The sequence below is a fragment of the Acipenser ruthenus genome, chromosome 8 (genome assembly GCF_902713425.1).
Source record: "Acipenser ruthenus chromosome 8, fAciRut3.2 maternal haplotype, whole genome shotgun sequence".
Classification (NCBI taxonomy): Eukaryota; Metazoa; Chordata; class Actinopteri; order Acipenseriformes; family Acipenseridae; genus Acipenser; species Acipenser ruthenus.
The window spans coordinates 45,823,141-45,842,917 of record NC_081196.1 but is presented as its reverse complement, the minus strand read 5'-3'; the positions used below and the strand labels follow the sequence as shown (position 1 = coordinate 45,842,917).

Below are 19,777 nucleotides of genomic sequence, written 5' to 3'. Positions count from 1 at the left end.
AGCAAGGAAACATGTCTACCTGTAATAACAAAAATAAATAGAATCTAATTTACTATAAATGGTTTAATGATAAATGAAACTGATCATTTGTGACAGCCATATTCCATATGGATTGTTGGCACACCAATACAATTGCCCATAGAGTATTATACACTGTGTACACTGTGCTGTATTCATCATGCCATGGAGGGTACATTGAGTCTCCTTTCTACATTTTGTGAGGTTGCTCAATTGTAATTTCAAGAGCCTGAGGTTGTCTATAAATATTGTATACACTGTGGTTCCTTTTTTATGCAGATTTACCAGCACATTTGTAGTTATAAGTTTAATCAAGCTAATGGATTCATGAACGGCCCAACAAAGACTGAATAAATTCAATGGCACATGTTTTAGAAAATATGGTCATGTGAATTGTAAATAAATAAATAAATAAATAAATAAATAACATACTCAACTGCCCAAGAGGCACGGTGCAGGTTTTAGTTCCAGACAGATTTTAAACATACATTTTAAAATCTACACTTTATAGAGCACACATAACATGCACTTACAGAAACCTTAGTTTAGATATGAATGGCATTAATATGCATATATCAGACTTACTATACAACAGCACTAGACCATGCCCAGTTTTCATTTCAATATTGCAAGATATGCAGCTTCAGAGATAGTTTCATCACATTTAGAAATGATTGATAAGCAAAAAGATGTTGATGGTGGAGGTATGTACATTTCCAAACCATTGTATTCCTGTAGAGGGCAGCAAACAATTAAATAAAGATGAACGGACTAATAACGGTTTTGATATTAATGAAACTTTTCCAGGCTATTGTTCAAGAACAATAACAATCTAGGTAAGATCTGAATGAATACCAAACTTTCTTTGATTTTAAAAAGACATTAAACTACTCTTGGAAGCTTTGTAGTGAGGATTTTTAAATATCTATAATGTTAACAAATTTGAATTATTTGGTTGACTGCAAAATGTTCATGCTATTTTTTTTTCTGTTTCATTTATTGGGATGGAAGAGTGGAAAATCCTAACCTCCCCAGCTGATAATTAACAGTGTAAATACTGACACTGCAGGCAATGAAACACTCGTGAATGCCAAAACATTCCATAACCAATCTTTCACCAAAAAGCCATCCTTGGTTAATGTAAAGACTGATACTGGAAATTATAATATGTACTGACTATGCAACACGAGTGCCATTGAGTACTCCCAGAGTATTGAGTACTTACACAATAATTTGTATTGCACTATACAGTACAGTATGGAACACCACAGAATAGACTTGGAAGGATTCCCAAAACGTTTTTCAAAAGATCAAAAGCAAAATCATGAGTTTTTGTTTGAACTTCTGAAGTTGCTGGCAATTGCTGAAATTAATAAAAATTAATAAGATCAGATGGAACTTTGAACCCATGATCTTTCAGTATACAGCTGGGACACTACAGTGTGCTTTCTATGTTTTGAACAGTGCTTGGATTGCCAAAAATCTCATTTCACTTTCATTTCAAGGTCAAACACAGGCAAGGGCAAAACCTTCTGAATCACCACAATATTGACAGCAAGGCAGATTGGAAACTAAACTGGTTGGTTATTAAAATAACATATTATTTGTAGTTGAAAATATAATTCAGAATGGTTTTAATCACTACATCAAAGACATTCAGATTATGCCAAATACTAGCACTGAAATTCATCAAATGTAATAATAATCCACTCGAGAAAAAATGGCTCCGCCTTCTTCTACACTGTCGTATAAGCAACGTCACTTTCAAAGGAGTATTTATACAAGTATGTTGAACACAGAAGATAATCAAGGCGGCGTGGGCGTCCGGTTGGTGGCACGTGTAGGAAAGAGAACAGCACATTGGTTTTTAATCTAAATTTCACAATTTATTTATTATTAAAAAAAAAAATAACAACAATTCCCTGGAATTTGGTTAAGAAGATACACAAATAGTAAACATGGGCAAAGGGGTAAGTGAAATACAGTTTTGATTAAAGGCTAAATCTTAAGAAATGCAAAACAGCAAAAAAATAATAATAATAAAATAATAATAATCATGCATACAGGTGGTTGTTATCTAATGTTTTCAGTTTTTTAGTTCTAGTTTGTGGATTAGTATTTAATACATAGTTATGTGCGAGCAAACCCTGGTCAAGTTATAATTGTCTTTACAGTGAAAGTTTTGTAAAGTGACGGAGATATGTAGCTAATCGTACCCACGTTTGACTTCAGTGTTTTACCATTTGAATTTAAAAGTGGTCACTTGATGCAGCGGGTGGCATTGTTAATGATGGTTTTCATGCATTTCTTAACGCAGAGTTAGTGGTATTTTCTTTTTTCCCGAATAACGACGACTTCTATTTACAAGCCGCTTATTGGATAAAATACATTAATGTGTTTTAAAGTAAAAAATGATTAGTTAAGTTATTTAACGTTTCTCGGACATCCAGGAAGTTTGTTTAGAAAAACTGTACAAGTCAGATGTCTTGTAAATGTGTAATTTCCTTTCACGCTTGCGCCGTATGGCCTATATTTACAGAAAAAGATCGATGCCGTGACACTGCCCGAGTAAGACTGAATTATTCCGCGAGAAACGTAAAGTGAATGTGACCTGGAAACGCAGTTCCTGAGAGCGGCACATACAGTATTTACCAAGGAGAAGGCGACTATAAACGTTAATTTTAGTACAGAGAATACCACATGTTGTAATATTTGTTTAGTTTATGTTAAAAGATAAGGTATTATCTGGCATGGTGCAGTGATGTAATCCAGTCATGATGTAAAGTTAAGTAATTATCTCGCGGAAATGTACTGGGTCGAATTGAGCATGAAATGGCAAGCGAGTAGAGTGGTGGTCTGAAGATCACCAATGCGAGGGAGTCGACAAAGAACCTCTGTTAACTGGATTACAACAAATTACTGTAAAGGTGTGTGTGTTCTTCCTATTACCACTGAGTATAATTCTATACCACAAGCTGAGTAAAAAATAAATTACTGTGCCCCAAGATGTCAGTTCTGTTTTTCTTCATGAAATTGAGAGAAAACACTAGAAAAAACGAACCAAGATTCGGATCAGTCTGCTCAAATCGATTAGAGCTAGTTTTCACAAAATCAGTGTAAGTCTGAACAGACAAACTGACTGTAAGAGCTTTTCCAAAAAGTCCAATCGGGTACATGTGTCTCTTTGGGTTTCACGGGAGTAAATACCTGTATGTTCCTCTTTCACAAAAAAATGATTGATTAAATACCAGACTATACTGTCATGTTTGTAGAAGGTACTGTTGCCGTCAGTGCAGCTATTGCACATTTTTATGGAGGACAGTTTTTTTTTTTCTATTTTCTATTTGTTGCCATGGAAATGACAAGAAACAGACCACTAGATGGATTGATTAAAGTTATACTGTGGTCAGATGGGTGGTAGTCTGGACACAGCTTTTGTCTAAGCTTTTCACATAACTGGCTTCTGCTCTAGATCAGGTGACTTTTTTTTCTTCATTGAAAATTGAGTTGCAAGGCATTTAGCTTTAAACCCAAATTGGCTGGTTGACAGGCTTGGTATCTTGAGGGGAAGATGGCTTTGTCCTTGGGATTCGGTACTTCCGTGGTATGCAGTGTTGCAAAGGTTAAAATCCTCATTGAAGCGCACAGTTAATATATTTGCAGTTGCACAAATGCATCTAAAATGTAGTGTGCATTCTGATTTATCAATCCATTTTATGTTGTATTTCTTGGTATGCTATGTCTATTCTGAACTTTATACTGTGAAATGTAACTGTAAATGATGTACTCATTTCACAGCAGTACATGAGTGCAAATATCTTTGTTTACATCATACAAAAACAAGCACTCTTTAATTCAAAATCCCTAGAGCTCTAATAGACAGATACATTTCAGTGGTGCTAGGAATGTATTCCTGCTCCTGCTCCTGCTGCCAGCCTTGGGAGAGGAACACCACACACTGTTGCTATTCATGGACTCACTGAAATGAAAGGGGAGCAGTTGAATAGGTTGCTGTTGATGATGGGCAGTGTTGGCTAGGCTGTGAGTTACAAAGTTTCACAACTTGTATTTTTATTAAATTGTTGCATTTCTCAGAGCAATGTGTGGGTAGTTATTGATTCAAAGGTCAGTTTAAAATGTAAGCGGTTTCACTGATACAGTTGAGTTTATCTGATGTCCTTGGAGAGAGTGCTCTGCTGTTCAAAATAACCATCTGATCTGACTGTGAAACATGAATGTGGGAAATCTCTAAAGCTTACATGCGTCAAAGTCTATAGAGGAGTCAAAGTCTATACAAAAAAATCCTAATACTCCTTCCACAGTTCATCATGCTGCCAACTATTAAACGGTCTTGTTCCAGAACAATTTCTACTTCATGTTCATTGAAGACATTCAAGGCAGTTATGATTGTGGGCTGTTCTATAAGACTTCACTGTGAATTGAAACCTCACATCAAGCCCAGCATGTGTGTGAAAAAGTTACCTTGAGTTTAGGTCAAACAAGGAATAGCACTGATACAGTATTGTCTTGTTTGGATATATGCCCAAATATTCTAGCTGTCTAGTTTTAACATTTGACATAAACCAGTAGACCAGAGAAACCATGCCACTCTTCAGGGTTTAGTACTTCACTTTATTTCTTGTAATTGCAGAATGACAGGGAGGAAGCCATATGAACTTCACAATTCAACCTAACCTATTTCACAGTGCAGTACATTTGTTGGTAAACCAGCTGATTGTGTACAGTGGAATAATTGACTTGAACAAATACTACAGGTTAACTTGCTTGTTTTAAATTCTGCTTTGTAAATTATACAAATTTGGTAGTTAGCTGCAACATTATTCAAAGAACAAAATATCTGTACCAGTGTGTTCTAAACAGACTGACTATATTGTAAATGCTCACATAGACTGCAACTAATCTAGCTGGTTAACTTAAAAAAAAAGTCCAAACTTGAATAGAGGAAAAGTGCATGTACTTGCACACTCAAATATACAAAGCTGTTAAAGGATGAAGTGCAAAGTATTGCATGACAGGAAGCGGTGGGGATAGAACATTTCCAATTGTTAAATATTGGATAACTTCATTTTATAATCAGGGATCTGATGGCAGATCATAGTAGGACTTCATTGTGCCATTGTTCAGTCATACAATGCTGGAGTTTATTTTAAACCATTAAGCAATAGAAATACCTGTCTTCAGTTCATTTCCAGTCTGTCAGTCTGACATCCTGTTCTAAACCTGCTGGGCAGTTTGAACACTGTTGCTGTTCAGGAAAATATAGAACCCAATTTGAATAAAAATATTGAAAAAATTTTGTAAGCCGACAAGGTTTGTACACAACATATCATTTTTATGACCAGGATTTTTTATAAAGAGTGCAAACAGTGCTACAATCTAATATTTTTGTACACTGAGTGTCCTGTAGTTTGGCACGGTTTCTCCCATGTTCTAAGGTAGGACAAGACTGTAGTCTAAGCATTTACACTGGATTTCATTGTCTCTTAAATCAGTGTTGGTGTTTATGCACACACGCAATATGCTGTATGTTGGCATGAGGGTAAACACTTAATTTTCTAATCCCTTTGGGACCTCTTGATTCACTAGCATTTGCTGGTCCCAGCAGTACAGAACTGCTGTGGATACAGTTTCAGAGTCAAAAGGGGGTTTTGTTTTGTACAGGTAATACGAGTTGCTGTCGTGCCTCTGTTCATTTCAGTAAAAGTTACCTTGTAGCATTCAAGTAATCCTGAAGTGTGCTGTGTTATTTTCCCCAGCTGCTTGCATAAGTGGCAGTATTTGATAAGAGGCAGAAGGTAAAGATTGCTCTTGGTAGTACATAGTTAGTGGTAGGGTATTTTTTGTTCCCATTGTTTTTCTGACAAAGTGAAACAAATAAAAGTGTTTTGTCAAAATGGCTTAACATTGAATGAATTGGTTATAAATAGGAGTAATTAAATTGCAGTAAATTTACGTATTTTTCGTGAGTAGGTTATGGAATAAAATTAGGAATTTCGTGGACCTGTTTAAACATTAAATAATATTGTGAGCACTATAAATGCCTAAAAATTGTGGTACTTGCTTCCTTACTAAAACAGTGCTGTCATTTGTGAAGGCAAGCATGCAACATCCCTCAGCAGTTGCTGCCGACATTCTCTGTCTGGTGTGGACTTGCACATACATTGAGACTGCACGTCTGCATCCACTGAATTGGTTGGAAGTGTAAGGCAAAGCATTGCCAAGTTATACAGATTTAGAATCCGTCCCAAAACTCGGTTGCCTAAGGGCACCTGGCATTCTTTAATAAAGGCAATATATGCAGCACTTTCGTTGTCATGTTATTTGTCAGGAATTAATTTTATTAGTACAGTCAGAAGAAAGAAAACATGCCTATTCAGGTCTAAAGTTCTAACTGTGTTTAAAAATTAAGCAGCAGGTTATTTGAAGCGAGGAATACTTTTTGTCTGCACTGAATTTGAAGAATTTTTTTTTTTTTTTTTTTTTTAAAGCTGTTATTTGTTTTACGTTCTGTTTCGCAGCCTCTGTAGTAGCATTTTGTTTTAATGTTTGATACTGAAGCCAAGTAGCGATTAATCCTATTTTCTCAAGTCTCATTACAAGATGTGCAAAACAATTCCCTCCATCTGCATGGTTTTTCTTTGGGAAATGTCTTGACACGATCCTCAGCCGAAATATACTTTGCTTTTTTTTGCTTTGTCGTCCATTTTTGGTATTTTACCTCCAGTGCTGAAAACCAGATTTTAGCAACTTAAATCAAAACAATGCAGCATTGACTTTGTCCCACCTCCTACACAGTCTCTACTGTACAGGTCACAGAAAAGCCAGTACAGATGCACCGATAGTCTGATAAAAACACTGTTGTCATTTGAACAGTAAACAAGAAAGTTAACTGCTTTGGAGTAATTTTTGTTTAAATGTTTGTCCAAGAATTTTTTTTTTTCTGTAAGTGCAATGCACACAGGACAGCGAAGGAATAAAAAATAAAAAAAGCCTATCTACAGAAGGTGTGCAGTAGTTCTTTTCAATTAGGTTTCTCTTTTTTTCCCTCTCCGTACTAGTCTGGTATGCATTGGGCCCCTAACAGGTGAATTTCGTGGTGACCCCTAAATTTCTTGATTTCCGCAAAATCCAATTTAGGTAGACCCCTGGTTATAAAGCCACAAATACTTCAGTAATTTGGTGTCTTCAAAAGAAAGTTGGGCTGCCTTTGTACTTTCCGACTCTGTTTAGTTTGAACTGTTGACCTTTCTTAGTATGTGGCGGTTTAACATGCTTGAGGAACTAATGCGGTGCTCTAATGTCCATGGTGGACAAGCTGTTAATGGACAGTAACCAAAAACTAATATCCAGTTAAGTAGTTCCTGTTCAACCTGTCTAACAATTCAGCCTTCATCTCCAAATAAATAATAATTACTATAGAATGCAGTGTAAAGTGTTTGTTCTACTTGGTTTGAAAAATATTTCTCTCCGCAGGAAGGACGTGATCAATATGAGTTGGCTGCAACATCAGAGCAGGGTGGAAAAAAGGACAAGAGGGGGAAGAAGGGGAAGAAGGAGAAGGATAGAGATCTAGATGAGCTGAAGAAAGAAGTAGATTTGGTAAAGACTTGTCTGTATTTTAATGAGAAGCAAAGTGTAGATTCCCAACTAAACAGGAGCTGTTGAACAATACAGCCATGGAGCCCTGCATAGAGAGCATTACTGTCTCGTATTGACTGTCAGGAAGGTAAGACTGCATGGCGCTGGCGAGGTCAGATGCCAAGGTGATGCCCAATAATCTGGGTTTATCATGATTAGAAAGTGATAAACATGGACTTTATTGAAGTAAACATTTTAAATCTGTAATTTTGCAGTGTTTTGTTAGAATTTTACCTAAGTTATGAGGTCATCTACCATGTGATAGTGCCCTGCATGGAGCTTCCTGGTTGGTAGATGAAAGCTCTGAGGTATTACCATGTGTTTGTAAACTTCCCATTTCAATCTTTATTTCCATTGTAGGATGACCATAAACTCACTTTGGATGAACTGCATCAGAAGTATGGTACAGACCTCAGTCGGGTACGTTTCACCAACTGCACTGTTTCGAGTTCTATCAGGGATGGGGGATAGGGGATAGTCTGTGTCCATGAGTACTGTTAACCCCTAAATTGACTGTGGCCTGAAATCTGGTTGGTTGCAGGAATATTTAAGATTACATTTCCTAAACTGTTCATTTTATCCTGTAATGATACAATTATACTTTATTACGGTTCCGTAATGTTCCGAGCCCTATCTGTTAAATATGCATATATTGCAAAGTGTGGTCTTTAAGATAGTTTATTTGTTCTTGTATGACGTATCTCAATTATGTAAAGCAATCTCTTGATTTTAGTGTAGGGCTTCAGGGTAAATTACTTTGTTCCGTAGAAACGGTGAGTAACCAGGTACTGGTTAAATTCTGGGGGCCTTTAAGTCCCACTGGCAAAAACTGCAGGCAATCCTTTCATCTGTTAACAGGCAATTTTTAATTGGGGAATGGGTGTGTGTAATTATATATAGATATATATAGATATATATATATAGATATAGATATAGAGATATAATATATAATTGTACACACACACACTCAAGCAGCTTCAGAGTGGTCCCTATAGACCGGTGTTATTTAGACTATTTTTGTTCATAATTCCCAATTTACCTTCTGCAGGGTTTAACAGTTGCCCGTGCTGCAGAGATCCTGCTTCGTGATGGTCCCAATTGCCTGACTCCTCCCCCTACAACCCCAGAATGGGTGAAGTTCTGCAAGCAGATGTTTGGAGGCTTCTCCATGTTGCTGTGGACAGGAGCCGTTCTCTGTTTTTTGGCATACGGAATTCAGGCTGCTTTGGATGATGAACCTGTCGCTGATAATGTAAGTAGCCAAATAAGGTTTGTAGCCTGTATGGAAACTTGTTTGTAGTACTAACTAGTTAATTAATGGGCGATAGATACGATGTCTGTCTGTTTCTCTCCACAGTTGTATCTGGGTGTTGTGCTTGCTGCTGTTGTCATCATCACTGGCTGTTTCTCTTACTACCAAGAAGCCAAGAGTTCTAAGATCATGGAATCCTTTAAGAACATGGTTCCTCAGGTACTGCAACACTCCCAATAAAAAAAAAAAAAATATTGTTTATACATGTCAGTTGTTAAAACTAGGTACCGTTCATTTAAATGGGGTTAACAGCTTTTTAATTGTTAAACAAATCTTTTCCCTCTCTCTCTCTCTCCAGCAAGCCCTAGTTATCCGTGATGGTGAGAAGAACAGTATTAATGCTGAGGAAGTTGTGGTTGGAGACCTAGTGGAAGTGAAGGGAGGAGACAGGATCCCAGCTGACTTGAGAATCATCTCTGCTAATGGCTGCAAGGTAGGTTTGAAGTAAAGGGTGATAAGCATATCTCTGAATTTGGGGGCGTGGGGTGATGCTTATGCTTTTTCTATATTTGTATTCTGTAGGTTGATAATTCTTCCCTGACTGGTGAATCTGAGCCTCAGACCAGGACACCTGACTTCTCCAATGAAAATCCACTTGAGACGAGGAACATTGTCTTCTTCTCTACAAACTGTGTAGAAGGTACAGAGCTATTAATAGGCTAGGGGGTTACTTTTCTTTTTGGTGGGTGAAATGTTGTTGATCTTGCATGATGGCATCCTTATTCCGAGTCCTCTGGAGGAAGTTTAAAATCTGTGAAGTAACAAAGGAATAAAAATAATAAATCCATGGAGGGCTTGACTTTTTTTTGTGTGTGTGTTTTACACTCTATCCAGTCACACCTCTAGTTCTAATTGAACACTCATTTCTTTTAGGTACTGCTCGTGGTATTGTCATTAACACTGGTGACCACACTGTGATGGGACGCATTGCCACTCTAGCCTCTGGCTTGGAGGTTGGCCAGACTCCCATCTCCAGAGAGATTGAACACTTCATCCATATCATCACTGGAGTGGCGGTCTTCCTCGGTATTTCCTTCTTCATCCTCTCCCTGATCCTTGGATACAGCTGGCTGGAGGCTGTCATCTTCCTTATTGGAATTATTGTTGCCAACGTGCCAGAAGGTCTTCTGGCTACTGTCACGGTATGGAAGGGAGATTCATTTCCTTGACTTTTAGAGAAGCAAATACACAGCCACCCACTTGAATCTATGAGGAATATTGCAAAAAAAAGTGAACTGAGTGTACTATAAAAATCGTATTGCAGTGTACTGATACCGAATGACTGTTTCTTTTTGAGGAAGATGCAAGAGGGTGGAGACTTAGCTGATTCATCTTTGTATTGCATTAACTTTTACCATTTATTTGGGTGCTATTGCTCATCCTTTCGTAAAGTTAAGTGGATGCACCAGTTACAATGGAAACACCTGGGTAAATGAGGGACACCAAGTATATTGAAAGCAAGGGCTTCCACACAGGTGTGGCTCATGTGTTAATTAAGCAAATAACATCCCAGCATGCTTAGGGTCATGTATAAAATTGCTAGACAGGCCTGGTTGCCTATAATTATGGCTAGGATGGTTGCAAGAGGAGACCTCAGTGACTTTGAAAGAGGGGTGATTGTTGGGGCGCGTTTGGCAGGAGCACCAGTGACCAAGACAGCTCAACTTGATGTTTCATGAGCAACGGTGTCTAAGGTGATGTCGGCATGGAACTCTGAGGGAAAGACATCATCAGCAAAGGGCAACAGTGGGCGGAAGTGCATACTCCAGGATTGTGATATCCGTGCATTAATTCGATGTGCAAGGCAAAACAGGCGAGCAACTGCAGATCAATTGACTGCAACCTGTGGTGCGAGCAGGCAGTTTCGTCAAACGGTCCACCGAGAACTCCACAGAGTGGGATACCATAGTGGTCCAACGCCCTATTAACCCTTTGCAGTCCATTTATTAAGTGCGCGTCAGGGGCATCAGGTCCAATTTGTTTTCACACGTGCAGTTAATTGTAGACGCGCTGTTCTAAGTGTTTTTTGTTTTTTTTTCTCAGTCAAACGGGTTTAAAAGGCCCTACATATCAACAAAGCACTCAATAGGCATCTCCAGCCCCGCCCCACCCTTTTGTTCGCTACCGCTTTCACATATGCTAATAAATAAATCATAATAATAGTCGTACATACCGATCAGTCATCTCCTGATCACTCGTTTTATCACCAAACTCCTCAATAATGCAATCCAAGTCATTATTTTATTACTATACCATCTCAAAAAAGCTTTGCAAATGTCCGTGATAGTCTCTGTGCGCTGATACAGTACCATTCAGCTTGTTTCCTTATGACCGCCCCTATGTAATGTCAGGGGCTTGTATGACTATTCATGAGAAGGCGTGTTTTATTTATTTTTTTTCAATCGGCTTGTCTCGGCTCCTGTCGCTCCCACTCGGCCATTGAATGGCTTTCTTGGCTTTTTCCGGAGAAAAAAGGACTAGAAACCCGTTTTTTGCGTTTTTTTTGATGGACCGGATAGGAATAATTGCAATGTCGGACCAGGTCCGACAATGGACCGCAAAGGGTTAAGTGACTTGCATTGGTTTTTCCATTTTTTTTTTTGTCCTATATATATTATATATATAATATATATATATATATATATAATATATATATATATATATATTATATACAGTGTATATATAGTTATAGTGTGTGTGTGTAAAAAAATAAATAATAAATTGGTGTGTGTTTCCCCATCTCTTCTGCCTCTACCTTTAGGTCTGCCTCACACTCACAGCTAAGCGAATGGCTCGTAAGAATTGCCTGGTAAAGAACCTGGAAGCTGTAGAAACTCTGGGATCCACCTCCACCATCTGCTCTGATAAGACTGGCACCCTGACACAAAACAGAATGACTGTTGCTCACATGTGGTTTGACAACCAGATCCACGAAGCAGACACCACTGAGAACCAGAGTGGTAAGAGATCCACTTCTTGTTCGTTCCTCTCTTGACTGCATTTGTTTTCCCTCAGTATATGCTTATGTCGTCATATTCTAATATCCTCTTTACAGGTGCTACCTTTGATAAGAGCTCTTCCACTTGGGTTGCCCTTGCTCGAGTTGCAGGACTCTGCAACCGGGCTGTATTCCAGGCTGCACAGGAGTCTGTACCAATTCTTAAGGTAGGATTGTTTTTAAAAGAGCTGCTTGAAGTGTTGTGTGTTTTTGTTTTTCTTCTGAAATTCTGACACTTGCTTTTAATAACTGAAATGGCGAGTCTTTAGTATGTAATGGTACTTTTCCAAATGCTCTGGTATAACCAATTCTTTAAATATGACTGAACGTCATTGACAGCAATGGGTCTTTTGCAGAAGCTATTGAAACAAATCTCCTGACAAACAACTTTCATGACTTCATAATTGTAGCTATTTGTGCTCCCTTGAGGTGCTTGACTGGAAACCAGACTTTTAAAAGCCTTAAACCTTTACAATTTTAAACCCGAAGGGATGCTACACTGTATGTTATTGCTCTAAATACCAGTGGTTGAGAATTCAGCTGCAGGAAATGGTTGATTCTGGTTGTCATTGGCAAGGCCAGAATTAAATTCTCACAGGTGGTTTCTTTTTGTTCTTTCTCAAATGTGTGTTTTTTATAAATCTGTAGAGAGAAGTCGCTGGTGATGCTTCAGAATCTGCCCTGCTGAAATGTATTGAGCTGTGCTGTGGGTCAGTGAAGGCCATGAGAGACAAGAACCCCAAAATTGAAGAGATCCCCTTCAACTCAACCAACAAGTACCAGGTAAATATGAGGGAATGGTTCTGTGTGGTTCTGAAGCACCACGCTGAGACTGGAATTCTCTGAAAAGCACCAACAATTTTACTTGATCACATTTTCTGGAAAGAATGGACTATACTGCATAGTATAAAAGTGCTTTATAACTGTCACTTGCAGAATTAACACCTCTGTCCTTGTCCTCAGCTCTCCATCCACCGGAATGCAAACCCCAGTGAATCTCGCTACCTGCTGGTGATGAAGGGTGCCCCAGAAAGGATTCTTGATCGCTGCGCCACCATCTTGATTCAAGGCAAAGAGCAGCCACTAGATGATGAGATGAAGGATGCTTTCCAAAATGCTTACCTTGAGCTGGGAGGACTGGGAGAGAGAGTTCTTGGTAAGAAACTTGCATTAACAAAATGGCAGCTTTATTGAAGTCTTTCGGATTGCACTTGATGTTGTGTGAAAGTGACCCCCTCCCCATATCTTCCTTGTAGGATTCTGTCATATGCCGCTTCCTGACGACCAGTTTCCTGAAGGATTCAAGTTTGATGTAGACGAGTTGAACTTCCCTACTGAGAAGCTGTGCTTTGTTGGTCTGATGGCCATGATCGATCCTCCTCGTGCTGCAGTACCCGATGCTGTTGGCAAGTGCAGAAGCGCTGGCATCAAGGTAATTTATATTGTATTAAGACTTTATAAGAAATGTTATTCGTAGCCATACTTTGTCGTCCAGTCTCATTACCAAATATGCACTTCTCAATTTATTTATTTTTCCTTCTACAGGTTATTATGGTTACTGGTGACCACCCTATTACAGCCAAGGCCATTGCAAAGGGTGTGGGAATCATCTCTGAAGGAAATGAAACTGTTGAGGATATTGCAGCTCGCTTGAACATTCCAATCGGAGAAGTCAACCCTAGGTATGAAATCTGGTACAAAGTTGTTTAAATAAAAATATATATATATTTGCACATTTTTCACATTGTATTTGGTCAGATTTTTTTTATGGTTGTAGTAGTATATAGAGGGAGTCTGAGAGAAAATGACACCAAAGTTTGGTGCTTCTTTCATTTGTTTGGTGTGCAAGGTAATCCAATATGCAATCTTCAGGTGTGAAAGTTATTGCCCCCCTTAGTTAACTCAACCCAATTAAAGGGATAATTAGGGTCAGCTGTTTGAGGACTTTGGTTAACAACCAGGCCTGATTTGGGCCAGCCCTGCCCAGTATAAATCTGACTAACTTTGGCCCTTACAATCAGAGTGAAGTTGTCAGCACACAGGTTCTAGAGGCACATCATGCCACGAACAGAAGAAATTCCTGAAGACCTCTGGGGAAAAAAAGTTGTTCATGCCTATCCGTCTGGAAAGGGTTACAAAGCCATTTCTAAGGCTCTGGGGCTCCACCGAACCACAGTCGGAGCCATATTGTCCAAATGGAGAAAGTTTGGGACAGTAGTGAATCTTCCCAGGAGTGGCCGTCCTGCCAAAATCTCTCCAAGAGCAAGGCGTAACTTCGTCCAGGAAGTCAAAGAACCCATGAACAACATCCAGGGATCTGCAGGCCTCTCGCCTCAGCTAAGGTCAGTGTTCATGACACCACCATCAGAAAGACACTGGGCAAAAATGGGATTCATGGCAGAGTAGCAAGGCGGAAACCATAGCTCACTAAGAAGAACATGAATGCTCGTCTCAAGTTTGTCAAAAAGCACCTGGACGATCTTCAAGAGTTCTGGAACAATGTTCTATGGACAGATGAGTCAAAAGTGGAACTTTTTGGGCGACATGGGCCCCGTTATGTCTGGTGAAAACGAAACGCTGCATTCCACAGGAAGACCCTCATACCAACGGTCAAGCGTGGTGGTGGTAGTGTCATGGTTTGGAGATGCTTTGCTGCATCAGGACCTGGACGCCTTGCCATCATTGAAGGAACCATGAATTCTGCTCTGTATCAGAGAATTCTACAGGAGACTGTTGGGCCATCCGTCCGTGACCTGAAGCGCAGCTGGGTCATGCAGCAAGACAATGAGCCGAAACACACAAGCAAGTCTACATCAGAATGGTTGAACAAGAAATTTTAAAGTTTTGGAATGGCCTAGTCAAAGTCCAGACCTAAACCCCATTGAGATGTGGCAGGACCGGAAATGAGCAGTTCATGCTCAAACCCACAAATGTCACTGAGGTTGAAGCAGTTCTGCATGGAGGAGTGGGCCAAAATTCCTCCATGGCGCTGTGAGAGACCAATCAATAACTACAGGAAGCATTTGGTTGCAGTTATTGCTGCTAAAGGCGGTGTAACCAGTTATTGAGTCTAAGGGGATGATTACTTTTTCACACTGGGGCATTGGGTGTTGCATAATGGACAATGGACCACAAAGGGTTAAAGCATCTTTGTAGTTGTTCTCCATTTTAAAGTAGCCGGATTTACTGTGCTTGTTGAGGTGTTAAAGACCACTGTGAAATGCAGTCCTTTCTAATACTTGCAGAGATGCCAAGGCCTGTGTAATTCATGGTGGTGACCTGAAGGAACTGACTAGTGACCAGCTGGATGACCTGCTGAAGCACCACACTGAGATAGTGTTTGCTAGGACCTCTCCTCAACAGAAACTCATCATTGTGGAGGGATGTCAACGACAGGTACAGTATTGGATTATTAATAATAGTCTTGCTGTGTACACCATAGTTGGAAAGTCCTAGAATGATACTTGAAATTGGCACTCTGCTAGGAAATATGAACTTCCCAAATTCATGAAATGAGAATCTGGACAAACCCTTCTCTTTTTATACCTCAAGTTTAATGTAGAAATAGCTTTTGTGTGGGTTTTATTTTTTTGGTATTCATGTAAAATAAATGCTCATGACATTCTCCTCCTCCTTCACGTCTGCAGGGTGCTATTGTAGCTGTGACTGGTGATGGCGTGAATGATTCCCCTGCCCTGAAGAAAGCAGATATTGGTGTTGCTATGGGTATTTCTGGATCTGATGTCTCCAAACAGGCTGCGGACATGATCCTTCTGGATGATAACTTTGCCTCCATTGTGACTGGTGTAGAGGAAGGTAAGACAGACCATGTTATAAACAACCCCCACCCCCAATTTTACAAAAAACAATGTCTGACTCTCTCTTTATTCATCCTCTACTAGGTCGTCTGATCTTTGATAACCTGAAGAAGTCAATTGCTTACACCCTGACAAGTAACATCCCTGAAATCACACCATTCCTGTTCTTCATTATGGCCAATATCCCTCTGCCTCTGGGAACCGTTACCATCCTGTGTATTGACTTGGGTACTGACATGGTGAGTATTATTATTATTATTATTATTATTATTATTATTATTATTATTTATTCTTCTTCTATGGTTTCATGATCTATGCTCTAAGGGAGGGTGAGCTGAATGTGAAGTTGAAAATCTTGGTACATTTTTCTAATCTAGTTTGTCTTTTGATAAAGAGATGTGCATCTGTTTTTACTGGTTGCAGTGAAACCTATGTAACTTTGCATATTTAAGTCCTTTTTGGCTTTTCATGTCTAGGTTCCTGCTATCTCCCTGGCTTATGAAGCAGCAGAAAGTGACATCATGAAGAGACAGCCACGAAACCCCAAAACAGACAAGCTTGTGAATGAAAGGCTGATCAGTATGGCCTATGGACAAATTGGTAAGTGGAAAAGCTTAAGTGTTTCAGATAACCATGAAATGCTTATATGTTAGTCTTTTCCTTCTGTAATTGTTAGCCTTTGTAAGTCTACAAATATTGGTATGATTTGTGACAACAATCCCTTCTGGTGTCTAGAACTTTTATCCTCATTTAATGAATTGCTCATTTAAGTGTTGCGTCTTCCTTGCAGTTGAATTCCTAGTGCCGCAAGGGAACTACTGCAGTTGCTTCTCTCTTGTTAAAATGTTTATGGAAGGAATAAGGTCTTTGTATTTTGCAACAAGGAAAGCTTGAGAGTGGCACTATATGGGCAATTGCTAACTATACTGAGCATCAAAAAGAAACATGTCGCTCCATATTTGGATAAAATGCACTAGATGTGATCGAAAAATGACCTTTTACTGTCTGAAGTTATGGGGGGACGGGGGATGCTGTGAAAGTCGCAGGCTAGTAGCATGTGTGTCCACTGTTAGAAGCAATACAAGCAGTACATCTGCAACGCATGCTTTGAACCAGGTTTCGGATGTTATCTTGTGGAATCCTGGCCCATTCCTCTTGTAGTGCCTGGGTAAGCATCTGCCTGTTCAATGGTCGCCTGGCCTGTAGATGATGACTGTGTAACCGGCTTCTTATAGTTGAACTGCTGATGCCTGGATTGTTACGACCTGCAGTATCAGATGCTGTTCGACCTAGCAGTGCGAAAACGATCACGAAGATGCTGCAAAATGATCTGTCGATCTTGGGCAGGGGTTGCGAGTCTTGGTCTCCCAATTCGTGGCCTATCATTGACAGTGTGTCTGGTTATACCGTCTCGCCATTGCTGGCTGTGAGCACCCAAGACGGCGAGCCACAGTACACTGCCCTAGGGCAACCTCCATGTTTTTCTGTGATTTCTTTATTGCTTTTATTCAAACTTGCAATTCAACAGCTGAAATCACTCCGATTCAACGTCCAATCAACTGTCTCACTAATTAGGTGATTAAGTGCATATGCCTCAGTCATAGTCAAGGATGAATGACCGAGTGATTAAAAAGAAACCAAAAACATTTTGTCAGTGTCCATTTTTATATACCCTTTTTTCCAAAAAAATGTCATAGTGATTACGTTTCTTATGATGCTCGGTATATATTGCACAGTATGCCAGCTTTTCCTCAAACAAGTGTGATTTTTGTAGGATTGTTAACTCAATGAACTCTGACACCATCCTTCAGTGTTTTTAAGCTTTCTGTAACAAGTCACATTATTGACTGTAGTGAAGATGGGGCACATTTCTTTATCCCATTTACACACTGGGTATAGGCAGCCATCTGTGAGGGTGGGGATAAAAAGCTTACCTAAAAGGTAACTGTCTCACTTCAGGTATGATCCAGGCTCTGGGAGGATTCTTTGCATATTTTGTCATTCTTGCTGAGAATGGTTTCCTGCCTATGAGACTGCTGGGAATCCGTATTGACTGGGATGACAGAAACCTCAATGATTTGGAAGACAGCTATGGACAGCAGTGGGTCAGTATGCCTCAACACAATATTGGGAGGCGGTGAGGAACAGAATATTAAATGGCAGTGTTTGACACTAAACTTTACCTCCCTCTGGTCTTGCCTTCCACAGACCTTTGAACAGAGAAAGATTGTCGAGTTTACCTGCCACACTGCTTTCTTCGTCAGTATTGTGGTTGTGCAGTGGGCTGATTTGATCATCTGTAAAACTAGAAGAAACTCTGTCTTCCAGCAGGGAATGAAGTAAGTATTGAGACTGGTGACACATTGATTTGGCATGAGCACCAACTACATTAAAACTGTGAACAAAAGTAAATATTACAAAACATGGTCTCTGTTTTAAAGGAATATGATGTTTGGTATTGTAACGTAGTCTCTGTGGATGGTTTTTTATTTGTATTTATTTTATTTAACAGGAACAAAATTCTTATCTTTGGGCTGTTTGAGGAAACCGCTTTGGCTGCCTTCTTGTCTTACTGCCCAGGAATGGATGTGGCTCTCAGAATGTACCCTCTGAAGTAAGTTAATGAGATAATAAATAAATAAATATATATATATATATATATATATATATATTTTTTTTTTTTTTTTTTTTTTTTTTTTTTTGTTTGACATGCTCCAAAATATGGTCCATTTTTCATTTGACCCAGGCATTTTAAATTTATTATTATTATTATTATTATTTATTATTATTTTATTTTGTTCTCCTTAGACCAACCTGGTGGTTCTGTGCCTTCCCCTACTCTCTCCTTATCTTTGTTTATGATGAAATCAGAAAGCTTATCATCCGTCGCAGCCCAGGAGGTAAGGCAACAAAATTAATATTTTGCATGTCTAGTGTGTTAAATCCTTAGTGTGCTGGGAAAAATACACTGTAATCACACCTTCCATTGTGTTCAGAATTGGTGCTACAAGAAGAAAGTGTCTTCATGCTTTATAGATCTCCATAACTGCTTATCTAACTGGTACTGGCTAAGGACATTCTGTAGCATAATCTATTGAATGTTTCAGAATCTTGGAGATTGTATGCACTGCATATTTTTTAGGTCGTAGCTTGCATACTGTTTTGAAATTGTGGCACAACAATCCTTTACTATAAATGTGTGGTGATTTTGGAAAGTTTACTCAATATATTTATTTTCTTTCTAGGTTGGGTGGAAAAGGAGACCTACTACTAATCTATCGCTCTACATCACATCATTTCACTCGTGTCCTTTAGCCTCCAATCTTTGGATATGTGTTTTTATATAGAATGCTTGAAACTGCTGAAAGATACAGAACCAAGACGTTTTTATGTGCCTTTGTTTTGTAGTGCAAATTTTATATGGTTTTTAACGGATGTGCAATTTAAAATAAACTTTCAGTGAAGTCACATTTGTGCCTTTTTATTTCTTTCTGGGGGGGGAGGGGGAAGAGTCATCTTAAGTTTGGTAAAGCTACTGATTTCTCCAGGGTTGCTTTTCAGCTATTTTATTCCATAACTTCAATGTATCCTCTTCCAAATCCCCTAGATGGTACAACTGTACTCTAGCCTGCACAGGTTAAAAATTGTTTCATTTTATGCAAATTTAAATCAACATGCAGTTCTGTACAAAACTTAAATAATGCAACCATTTTAATGTGATGCAAAATTGGAATGCTCTAACTGAATAGGCTCCCCTTGTCACATGAGCTGCTACTGTACATGGCATGTGGTATCCACAGCACAATACAACAATATTTGCACAAACATTTGCTGCTTCCACAAACACCCCTGTAGTTGACCGCTAGTCATGTGCTACTGCAGTAATAGACAAGATATGTGTCTTGCCACCTGAACTCCTGTTAGTCCTCCCCCTCCCCCATCCCCACAGAAAGTAAATCCATACAAAAACAT

General features: G+C 39.1%; 1 protein-coding gene across 1 annotated transcript; it reads left to right on the top strand.

The window, feature by feature from the left end:
* Positions 1-1,812: 1,812 nt before the first annotated feature.
* On the top strand, positions 1,813-19,273 carry LOC117406749 (sodium/potassium-transporting ATPase subunit alpha-1). The gene is made up of 23 exons (XM_034922438.2): positions 1,813-1,988; positions 7,513-7,638; positions 8,038-8,097; positions 8,726-8,929; positions 9,035-9,148; positions 9,288-9,422; positions 9,512-9,629; positions 9,863-10,131; positions 11,751-11,949; positions 12,045-12,154; positions 12,636-12,770; positions 12,951-13,143; positions 13,244-13,419; positions 13,533-13,669; positions 15,233-15,383; positions 15,635-15,803; positions 15,890-16,044; positions 16,282-16,405; positions 17,765-17,910; positions 18,014-18,144; positions 18,318-18,419; positions 18,614-18,705; positions 19,051-19,273. The coding sequence occupies exons 1-23, from the start codon at positions 1,977-1,979 to the stop codon at positions 19,077-19,079; spliced, it is 3,087 nt and encodes a 1,028-aa protein (XP_034778329.2). The 5' UTR covers positions 1,813-1,976; the 3' UTR covers positions 19,080-19,273.
* Positions 19,274-19,777: the final 504 nt, after the last annotated feature.

What these genes read in the sequence shown, in the direction of transcription:
- LOC117406749 (XM_034922438.2), top strand. An exon ending in TATGGCCTATGGACAAATTG is followed by an intron (nt 16,406 to 17,764) that starts GTAAGTGGAAAA and finishes GTCTCACTTCAG; the next exon opens with GTATGATCCAGGCTCTGGGA. An exon ending in CTCAGAATGTACCCTCTGAA is followed by an intron (nt 18,420 to 18,613) that starts GTAAGTTAATGA and finishes TGTTCTCCTTAG; the next exon opens with ACCAACCTGGTGGTTCTGTG.